Source organism: Salvelinus namaycush, chromosome 3, assembly GCF_016432855.1.
Source record: "Salvelinus namaycush isolate Seneca chromosome 3, SaNama_1.0, whole genome shotgun sequence".
NCBI classification, from domain to species: Eukaryota; Metazoa; Chordata; class Actinopteri; order Salmoniformes; family Salmonidae; genus Salvelinus; species Salvelinus namaycush.
In genome coordinates, this window is record NC_052309.1 from 55114127 (window position 1) to 55126074 (window position 11948).

General features: G+C 40.0%; 1 protein-coding gene across 1 annotated transcript in view; it reads left to right on the top strand.

The window, feature by feature from the left end:
- The window catches only part of LOC120043921 (peripheral-type benzodiazepine receptor-associated protein 1), a 52744-nt gene extending 41905 nt beyond the window's left edge, over nt 1-10839 (top strand). The window contains exons 18-21 of the mRNA XM_038988522.1: nt 4306-4418; nt 5618-5689; nt 5983-6111; nt 7059-10839. Of these exons, the coding sequence (XP_038844450.1) occupies nt 4306-4418; nt 5618-5689; nt 5983-6111; nt 7059-7412 (668 nt within the window). The 3' untranslated portion in view covers nt 7413-10839. The remainder of the gene's footprint in view (nt 1-4305; nt 4419-5617; nt 5690-5982; nt 6112-7058) is intronic.
- The last annotated feature ends 1109 nt before the right edge of the window (nt 10840-11948 follow it).

The following is an 11948-nucleotide window of genomic DNA, read 5'->3' on the forward strand; positions in this document are numbered from 1 at the left end:
ATAGGGCAGCGCACAATTGGCCCAGCGTCGTCCGGGTTTGGCCGGAGTAGGCCGTCATTGTAAATAAGAATTTGATCTTAACTGACTTGCCAAGTTAAATAAAGGTTACACACCACACTGACCACCCCCCCAAAAATTGTTGGCATTTATGTATGTCCCCATTACCAGTAAAACATATTCAAAACCTATTTCTTTCACTTACTTGCTGTGCTGTTTTGTTGTTCATTTCTTCAGTCGTTTCATTCTCAACCAGGATTTCTATGGAACGCTGCTTGGGTCTTTGCGTGTCAAAATAACACTATTTGACGTGTCAAAATAACACTATTTGGCGTGTCAAAATAACACTATTTGACGTGTCAAAATAACACTATTTGACGTGTCAAATAAGCTTGTTGACCAATCAGGATCTGAATATGACTGCACGTCACATAATAACTCAACGCATTCGTACGTTTTTTACATAGTTATTACACATTGATTACACTATCACTCGTATTTCATATGTCACAACGATTCATCGATACGTATGCTATGATGCTGGTAAAGTTGTCTCGCGCACCTGCAGTGCCTAGCTTATGGATGCAAACACTGTTTTTCCCCAAAAACATATCAAAATGACAATCTGTTTCAGTAGCTGTAGCTGTCTAACTACATAGCTAGGTGTCATCATCTAAAAAAAAAACTAATTTATAAGACAGTTCTTATTTGATTAATGGTGGTCGGACCCATCCACAGTAAGCTAGCCACAGTAAGTATTAGCCACAATAGTGGACTTTGCGGTTAGCCTTCAAAATAAAAGTATGGCATAATTCTACTATTTGTATTCATTTGCATCACTGTCGATGACAAATTCCACTATTGTGCCTAATCCTTATTGTGGCTAGCTTCACAGCACATAACCCGGTCCGGTCGAGCCTCACTAGCCAGATGAAGCTAGCTGGCTGCTTATAACGTTAGCTTTGGGCAACAGGGTTAAGTAGCTGGCTAGCTATTTTGTTCCATGAACTGAATTTCAATTTCAGTAGGCGAACAACAAGTGGCAACCTAGCTAATACTTACAAGGATTCTTAAATCATTGCTAAGAATAATGAACATGACTCCAGTTTCTACTGGTCATTGTTTTCAGGCTGGTTGTATTGGTGCTAGCTAGGTACCCCAGAAGTTGCTGTCGAACAAATTATGCTTTATTACCAACGTGGTATTGTAAACACATCGTTCGTGGCCGGTATTTGCTTGTTTGCAGACTTTTTTTGTACAGCTTTGACAGTGCTACTGTATCTTTTTTGACACACAAAGACCCAAACGGCGTTCCATAGTATGTATGTTGTGAAGCTAATAGCAGTGATGCTATTACTGTGTAACTCCGTTAGGGCAACATCTGAAAAATAGCGCACTTGGTAGTGTGTACCGGCGCTCGACCAGTCGGCGAAAGCCAACAGCACCCACGACAGAGAACGGTTGATTGTCAAGGGCAATGAATTCCATTATCTTGGCTTTAATGGATTTCGCCTTTGAGTTGTCTCGCTGAAATTTTCTTACTCTTTCATATGACTGCTTGACTTGTTGACTGCTTGATCCACACAGCAGACATTGTGGGCTAGGTTAGGAATGCTGTGTTGCAAGTGTAGCGCAAAATTTTACGTGGCGTCATTACGTCATGTACCTACATAATATAGGTATGCATGGCAGCTTTGACATCGGTTTTTAACATCGGTGTTAAACTAGATACCGATGTTGGCATTTTTAGCTAATATCGGACAATTCCGATATGTTCACCGATATATCATGCATCCCTAAAAATATATATATTTTATGGAAAAATATTGGTTTTATATATATTTTTTGTAATTGTTATTTTCAGTTCATTTGATAAGAATTTAAAAGTGTGCATTAAGATGTCTGTAATGGAAAATGCTTGTCATACAAATGTAGACATTAATAAAAGCATTTCCGTAGCTTCCAAACAATAGGGCTTTACAGTGATTGTGAAAACTTGGAGAAATGTTATGGTTAAGTGGGTTAAAATATTCCTAGAAGTAACGGGCTGCCCAGGGGCACGTCAAAATGCTGAATTTGGCACTAGAAAGTCTTAATTCATATAAAATATCTGATTTATCGAATGTTCCATGTGGTCTATATTACAGGACACTTCATTTAATATATAACCATCTTTTAACATTCAATATTGGTGCACAATTTCTACTTACAATATCAAAAGGACTCAAAAGGGACTCATTTCGTGGAACGACTCATGCATTACACTTGATGACATCATTAACATGCGACCTCTCTAAATCTGTCTCTGATTTACTGCATCATTCTATCAGGCAGATATTAGCCTTATCCTGCTGTTACCAAGGACTGTCTGTTTTCTCCTATATTAATTTAGCAGTAGCGTACCGCCACTCTCAATAAGAATAATACAAATAATTAACATTTCTGCCGAGACAAGCTTTCAACATCAGAATGACATCAAGTTACAGCTCTTCCTCAGATTCTCATCAGGTCATCCGAAAAACCTTCAAGGTAACTAGCTAGATAGCTTGTAATCCTGGAAGTGGAGCCAACTCTGTTAATAGATGAATGTACAGTGCATTCGGAAAGTATTCAGACAAATTGATTAAAAATATAAAAAAAACAGATTATTTACATAAGTATTCAAACCCTTTGCTATGAGACTCGAAATTGAGCTCAGGTGCATCCTGTTTGCATTGATCATCCTTGAGATATTTTTACAACTTGATTGAAGTCCACCTGTGGTAAATTAAATTATTTTGACATGATTTGGAAAGGCACACAGCTGTCTATAAGGTCCCACAGTTGACAATGCATGTCAGAGCAAAATCCAAGCCATGAGGTTGAAGGAATTGTCCGTAGAGCTTTGAAACAGGATTGTGTCGATGTACAGTTCTGGGGAAGTGTACCAAAAAAATAATGGCGCATTGAAGGTTCCTAAGAACACAGTGGCCTCCATCATTCTTTAATGGAAGAAGTTTGGAACCACCAATACTTTGCTAGAGCTGGCCGCCAGGCCAAACTAAGCAATCGCGGGAGAAGAGCCTTGGTCAGGGAGGTGACCAAGAACCCTGCTGGTCACTCTGACAGAGCACCAGAGTTCCTCTTGAAGATGGGAGAACCTTCCAGAAGGACAACCATCTCTGCAGCACTCCAACAATCAGGCCTTCATGGTAGAGTGACCAGAAGGAAGCCAGTCCTCAGTAAAAGGCACATGACAGGCCGCTAGGAGTTTGCCAAAAGACACCTAAAGGACTCTAACCATGAGGAACTTGAACCCCATCAAATCTCTGGAGAGACCTGAAAATAGCTGTGCAGCTATGCTCCCCATCCAACCTGACAGAGCTTGAGAGGATCTGCAGAGAAGAATGGGAGAAACTCCCCAAATACGGGTGTGCCAAGAAGATTCGATGCTGTAATCGCTGCCGAAGCTGCTCCAAGAAAGTACTGAGTAAAGGGTCTGAATACTTATGTGATATTTCCGGGGGTTTTTTTATATACATTTGCAAACATTTGTAATAACCTGTTTTTGCTTTGTCATTATGGGATATTGTAGGTAGATTGAGAGGGGGGGGGGGGGATATTTAATCCATTTGAGAATAAGGCTTTAACAAAATGTGGAAAAAGTTAAGGGGTCAGAAATACTTTCCGAATGCACTGTAATAATTGTTAGCTAAAATACAGTAACGTTACACTAGCTAAATCATTTTTGGGGTTAAAATAGACTTGGCTGGTGATGTCATTAAAATTAAATTAAACTGTCCTTGATTTTCCCCCCTCACCCCCTCCTCGCTACTTCTGCCACCGCTGCTGGAAATAAAACTTAGGGGAAACATTGTCTGCTTGCCTGGTGATAATGATGATGATGATCTCCTTAAATGCATTTCCCTCTTCTCCATCTCCATTACCCTCCTAACCCTGTTTCATTTTATTTTCTAAGTGACATCACTACATGAACTCTCATGTCTTTTCGTGTTTTGCACTTACAGTTCACTAACTGTCGAGTGAAAACAGGCTAAACTGGCGTGACTCTTATGTGACCCTCACCATCTTGCTTGCCTGCAAGGAAATGGGCCAAAAACATCATCATCAAAGCTAGCCACTGCTATTGTTAATCTTTTAATCTTGGTTTTCCCTGTGATGGTGTGAAGCTAGCTGTGCACTGCATGATTCTGAGTTACTATGAACTGCATGCTGACATGGAGGTTCAAATGAACAGGGTGTGCCACTCAGAAATTGTAAAAAATCTGGTCCGAAATTTGACTCTGTATTTCTGTGTTGGATCGACAGATCCCAGCCAGTCTGGTGTTGCCATGGCGAACCCAGCAGGTCCCGTTCCTCGCAGGATGAAGGCCATCTTTGACTACGACCCTCGAGAGAGTTCTCCCAACGCTGACATTGAGGTAAGCGACATAATCGTCTCTGTAACAAAAAAGGCTTGTGTTATAGTAACATTTTTAAAAGAGAGCAAAGTACACATTTCTGATTCAATTGACAATAACGCTGTAACTATAATGTTCTATTGTTTGCAATGTTCCCCGAAACTGCCGTGCAGAAGAAAGATCAGTTGATGCTGAGAAGCAGAAGATTGAACTTCACTCAACTTTCTAGAGTTTTCCCTGTTAGTTAACACCTATCAATATTTCCTTGTACTGTGGGAAATGTGATCGAATCAATGCAATATTAGCCACTTTGAATACAGTACCGAAACAAAATGAACTATGCAAGACTTAGTATGCAAAACTAACTATGCAAGAGGTTTTGTTGTAGGCAAAGCACATTGGAGTAGGATTCTATTGCATTGACAAGCACAACTCAGGCCCGTATTCTACAGACCAGTGTGCCATAACCAATCAGAGCTGCAGTAGGCCTATATGCAAACAGACCATTGCCATATATTGATCTGTGCCATTCACTTTGAACTGGACTGTGTTTATAGCATGAGCAGTCGTGAGTGGATGTGCTTGTTTAGAGATCAAAGCGAGAGCTACATGTAGCAACGTGTGCACATTTGTTCATATCATTTGCTAGTTAGTGAGTTATTAGCACAGTTATAGATCACTCCCCTGCAACGGGGGGAGTGCCTTTGCAAAGATGAAGAAATTGCAACAGAGAATGTTTTTTTTACGCAAACTTAACCATTTTAATGTCGACCGCCATATCTTACAAATGTTCTAGAAATCTGTTATGCGGAGTGTACTGTCTTTTGGTATGATATGCCTGTTTGGAAACATGTGAGTGCAAGACCAAATCAAGCTTCAGCGCTTGATCAAGACGGCGGGGAGGATAATTGGACAGTACTCATCCCTTTCACTCAAAACTCAGTCACAGCAGCAGCCGGACAAGGGGGAAGAGACTTCTTCAAAAGAAAGTCAAAACAGAGATATATGTGTAATGCATCGTCTGTTGGTCCCTCAAGTATACAGCAAATTACACTTTCACTTTAAATGTGTAGCTATAGCACTTTCAATTAATTAATTTGTGTAGATTCTGTGTTTCCATGTTTTATGTACCGTCTTTTTAAGCACATGACCAAATTATTTTCCCCCTGGTGGGATAATAAAGGTAATCTGAATCTGGTCTTCTCTATCGCCCTATGCAGGCTGAGCTGACCTTCAGTGCCGGGGACGTCATTTATGTGTTTGGTGACATGGACGATGATGGCTTCTTCTATGTAAGTGTACAAGCATACACCAAAGAGAACAATGCAGCTATTTCTCATGTAAACAAAAACTCTGAGAAGGTTGTAAGCACTCTCTTTTTGATACCGTTTCAACACTTTAAAGGCATGACCATTTGAATGACAAGGGAAGATGTTGGATTAGATAGTAGTAACATTAGTTGTTCTTGTACTAGTAATACAGTTGTAGTTGATGAACAGACAGGCTAGCAGACTGTCTTTTTTGATTGACTACAGTAAAGGTTATATGTGATGTGGGTGTCTAATGTGTATGCGGGTGTTTCCAGGGCGACCTGAACGGACACAAAGGCCTGGTCCCGTCTAACTTCCTGCAGGCTATCCCAGAGACTCCTCGGAAAGCCCCACCACCTGACCCTCAGCCTCCGCCTCTAGCAGAGCCCAGGAGAGAATTACAGGTGTGTCTGTGTACGGGTTACGTCTATGACACTGTGGATACATGTGTACAGTACATCACCAACTACTTTGTGAACAAACACTGATGATGGCCTAATTGCCAAAAACGTTTCTAGCCCGTTGCCTCTCAAAGCACAAATAGAAGCATGAAAAATGTTAATTGCTTTTGTGAAGGTGGATCCCCCACACAGCATTTTATGTTGCAGAAGACTGCCGATCTTTCTATGCACTTATTATCGACCATTTTCCAAAATATTCCCTTTTAATTTTGTTTTCATATCTATGCTTTTTTAGTCGTTGTATTCATTTGTCTTTTTTTGGTTGTCTCTATAATTTCCGTTCTGTTTTTGCATTTCTTTTGTCCTTCTGTTTCCTGCATGGCCTTTTGCAGAAGCAAAAACGAACTGTGCACTTTAAGACTTGAGCGTAAGTGTCTCTGGGGCGGAAACACCCTCCCAGCAGAGTGCTAGTAACTAGTGCACCCTACTCCCTCCACCTTGTGCTACTCTTTATCATTATCCTTCCTACCGTACCAGTACTAGTATGTGTAGTGTCCTGTCTTTTGGGTCCCCATGTTCATGAGATCAGGCCCAGGGTGGTGTGTTGATGGGTTGAGATTTCTGAACATCTGGGTGTTCTTCGCTTATGCATTCCCTACCCAACCGTTCTCCTGTATCCCTTGGCCTCCATGATTACTTTCAGACTCCCTGATCTTTAACACGTTTAGCTTTAGAGAGTAAAATGTTCTCTCTGTTACGTGTTGATGTTAGTTGAATCAGTTCATGTACAATGTACGTTACTGACTTAGTAGGAGCGTTGTTGATAGTATGTTACTTAACAGTTTTATTTGGATAGACAGATTCAGTAGAATCCTGATAACAATAAAGAAACAGATGATCAGAAAGTTTTCTTTTCTTATACTCTGTTTGCATGGGTTTCCCTCCCCAAGGTGAGCCCGAGCACCTCCATGGAGCAGACAACACCAGAGAAGGTTCCACATTCACCCCTACAGACAGGGCTGACTGGCCCAGTCCACACACACCTCCAGCACCTAGACCTGAATCCATCCGCCGCAGCAGCCATGATAGACCCCTCCACGGACCCTGGCCCAGGCGCATACTACCCCAACCCAGCCCCAAGACAAGCCGCCCCCAGAATCAGCACCTCTCCACCCCACGTTCCACCAGAAAGCCCCTCACAAACAGACCAGACAGATGCCTCCCCACCAGGCAAGAAAAAGAAAGGCTTCTTCTCCAAAGGGAAGAAGCTTTTCAAAAAGCTTGGATCCAGCAAGAAGGATTGAAACTTGAGACATTTACCCCACCTTATTGAAAGCACTTTTACATGTTTGTTATCAGTCTTCGTTGTCTTAGTCTATGTTAATTTAGTTGGAGTGTTCTGTAACTACAGATACACTAACTTGTCCTTGGCCGATATTATACAGCTAAATATACCGCTTCAATGGGCTTTCTTGATAATACTACTAAACCAGCTATCAATAGAGATCAATAGTAGAGATCAATTTTTTTTAAGGCACTAACTCCACTATGGTGCGTAGGACAAAGCCTATGAGGAGATTATTGCTTTTAAATACGTTTTTGTAGGGTTTTAGGATAAATGTCGAAAATAGGATCTGTGGTAAACACAGGCTTAGGAGATCTTATACGTTTTTTTTATGAGATCATCTTCATCAGCTAATGTCACTTTTTGTGAACTTTCAAGCATTTATGTTAGGAAAAAAAGCACATAAAGGCTTCATAATTCATAAAGGTTATGTTAACTGACTGCTATTATCTCATAGAACAGAAAGTATCAGAGAACAGAAAGATCTCCTAAGCTTGTGTTAACCTCAGACATTATTTTCTGCATTTATTTATCCCAAAACCCTGTTTTTTCCCCATTAATTTTCCCCATAGGAATGGTTGAACAAACAAAAGGTAACTAATTTCCGTTTTTTTACGACTACAAGCTGGCGAGCTTTATATGGTGGAGCATATTTTGTCTGTATCCGAAATGGCACCCTATTCCCTTCATTGTGCACTACTTTGGGAATAGGGTGCCATTTCAAACACAGAGATTGTCATATATAAAATGTGGCAGCATCACTGACAGCATGCTAATGAGCATGTTGAAGTATTTAAACTCCTAACCTGTGCTGTGCTTACAGGCTGCCTCTAAATACCCACCAATTACCTAATACGTGTTAACCATTAGTAGTCCACTCCACTCTGTGAGGGTTTGTACCTGACGTTAATCTGGAAGTAATCTCTGGAAGGATTGGATTTGCTTTGAGTTGATCAGATACAAATGCAGAGGTGATGTTCAAATGCTGCTCTAGACTCTATCCGTGGTCCAACTCTGTCTGTGGTCCAACTCTGTCAGTTCAACTGAGGATGGAAGAGAGCATCTCTTTATCTGTTGGCTGTTGTTTCTCATCCCTGTCACTTTTCAGACCGATCTGGAATCTATTCTACATAGATGTATTTTAAACATCAGTTTGGTCAGTGAGTCCCTCTCTGTCTCATATCAAAAGTATTGAAACTAACTAGGATTGTTTTTAACGCTAATTGTACACTTTCACTCATTATGAGCTCACTACAGTATAGCTGAATGGAAGTTTAACAACAACTCCGTCCATTCATTACGATTGACAACCATAAAGTAATTTATTTTAGATCTTTGTGTTGAAGTTGAGTATGTTTGGTAAATTGTGTTTTTAGTGTGAGGAAGGATGGGTCTTATGGCCTCCTGAAGTGTGTAGACAAAGCGAGACTGACGGTAGCGAGACTGAAACCTATCTATGCCTTTCTGTATAATGTTGGCGCACAGAACTCATACTCGTGTGTGTGTGTGTGTGTGTGTGTGTGTGTGTGTGTGTGTGTGTGTGTGTGTGTGTGTGTGTGTGTGTGTGTGTGTGTGTGTGTGTGTGTGTGTGCGTGCATGTCTGGGCGTGTATGGGGTAATTTCCTGTCACTGTACTGTCATAGTATAGTGTCTTAGTCCAGGGTCTGTCTTGAGTCTGTCCTTTTTCTTTCGGGTTAGATGTTTATTTTCCTCCATTTTAGGAGTGTTGTAAGGACAATGAACACTAAAACATTTGGAAGTGTTCATTTTATTCTACCATGGTTAACAACCCAACTCATGCACTGTAGCTGCATTGTTTGATACAGCTGCTCCATCCGGTATAATATGCAGTAATAGTTTTCTGAAGGTGTCAAAATGACAGGCGAAGTTAGTAAATGTAATAAGTTGGTTTTATGTGTTTGTTGTGTTGAATACAGGGCTGGTGTTAAATGTTAATAATTTCTCAGGTTCAACTAGTTTTAGTCACTCAGCTCTGCTCAGTTGAGCCACCTCGTCTCACTAAAATGTGTCTGTTGAACCGCAGAGGGAGATTCTTGCCAAAACATTAGGTGCTTTATCCGTTACTATAACGAGGAGATACCAAGCATGAAACACCAGGGGTGAAATAGCTCGAAATATACAGCATAGAACAGATGTATGTTCTACCTAATAACAGCCTATGTGAGACATGTATGTTCTATAGGCCACAGTTCTATCTGCAACATTCTGAACATTGCTTGCGACCCGTTGGATTAGCCCCAGCAGAGGGCGGAGTCTAAGCACACCTGACTCCAGACTTTAGAGGAGGAAAATCTGGTTTCTTTGATGTTATGAATGCTTTGTTTTATTTATTTATTATTTTAATTGTATAGTTCTATCAGTGTTACAAATTAAAAGGGACAATAACGAATAGCAGAAAATGAGGAAACATCGGTTGCGCCACTTTTGAGCTGGCCTTGAATAATCCTGGTAAGAAAGCAGAGATAAGGTATTAGTACTGTACTGTACGTGTCAGGTTGTACTTTAAAGTGGCTGAACATTTACAGTGGATATTTGTATTCCTTCACAGCCTTTAATGGACCAATGTTCCCCTACCTACCTGCTCTAATCTGTAGTCAGAAAGCTAGTAGCATTCATTGTTATTGCAAGCTTTAGGAGCGAACTACTACTGCCCATGTCTGTCTCCACATAGGCTACATCTATCCTGCTCTGCTATCTAAATAGGACCTTAACCCTTAGCAAGCATTTTGATATAGTTGATATAATATTTAGCCTTACAAGACCTGTTTAGTCTTAATATGTTGTTTACACTACTTTATTGATTGCATGCATAATAATGATGTTATACCCATATTTGGCCTTATTTATTATCGTCATATTTATGTATAGGTCTAACGTTACTTGGCATTATGTTTGCAATTTTTTAGTCATCTGATTGATTATCGATGCAGTGGAAGCCAAGTGTGGAGTATTATGGAGTTTCAGGAGTCTATGTGTGTATGTGTATTATAATTTACAGCTAGCTGTAAGTTACTGTAAGTGAGGCACTATGGGGCTTTGGACTATAAGGTATGATCATATTTTCATACAGAGAATGGAACTTTTTTTTGTCTTTCCTGACCTGTATGTATGCTTTCTTTTGAAAACAAGGGGAAGATTTACCTTTTGTATCTTAAGGCTTGTATTACCCATTTTGGAAAAGCTCACCTGTAAATATGTTTTTGTTTTGATTTTGTTAATATTGTTTTTCAGATGTCTTTTTGCATGTGGAGGCAGTGTTGTTGATTGAGGAACAATAACTCAGAAGTAGTGCACAGAGGACTTGTTGACTTGAAATGGTGGCGATTTCTTTCAATATGGATCTTTTTACAGGAATAAAGTATATTTTCACATAAAAAGCAGTTGTGCTGTGGATTATTATGTGAATTTTGATTTTGACTTGGTGTTAAAAATGCAAAATGAAAGTATAGTTATAGAAAATACAAAAAAATGCACATTTTATTTCATTCTTTATTGAGCACAAATTGTGCAATACCCTTACCAATACAGACTTATCAATATGCATCATACATTTCTAAATCAAAAGCATAGAATGATACAACATAGGATGATAAGACCTCTTTAAAGGACAAGACCATTTACAGTTCAACGGAAATGAGTCTATCTATACAGTTTGAGACATTTAAAACATTTAATGTTCAGAATTGTAATACGAAAACGCATTCAGTGCCTCACATTTCTTTAAGGAGACGCATGAGGTATTTCCAGCTTTGTTCAGTGTTGGGTGGGTGCACAGCCCATGTGAACTGTAGGGGGTGACACTCTGAGTTGCGCACACCACCACTATGTGAAAAAAGCGGGTTCCTCTTTTTCTCATTTCCTGTATGTGAACAGTCTCTCTCTTCAGGCGCCATTTTGGTTGCTATGTCTTTGTCACCGTAGCCAACAGTACACTCATCCATAAAGTAGGAAACACTACACTTTGGTGAGGAGTTTAGTAGTGCTTTCTACTTTATGGATGACTGCACTGTACTTCCTCCAATGTCTTCCTTTCCCGCTTCTTTCGCTTCTTCTCCTGCACCTGCCTCAACACTGGTGCCCATTTATTTATCCAGGTTCCTCTCATTGAGATAAACTACATTTTTCAAGAGAGACCTGGTCCAACCAAGACAGCAGCAGGGGGAACAATGTTTGAAACAAATATCAGACATACTGTAACAACTTACAGCCATAGACACGTCATAAAATAAAATATTTAGATTTCAATTACAGAAACGTACAAGCGTCATAGATTTTTTTAAATATTGCTATAGAGCTTCCTATGGTCATGTACAATTGTATAGTTATGAGGAATGATGCAGTTAGTTTCACATATTTGAGAGAGAATAAAATGCACAGGTTTTAGCATTGATCAAAGGCAGTAGAAATGAAGGGGAAAAGACAACACCTCCCCTTCCCTCAAACTGTGCCCAGAGTCAGTTTCTCTAACATAGAT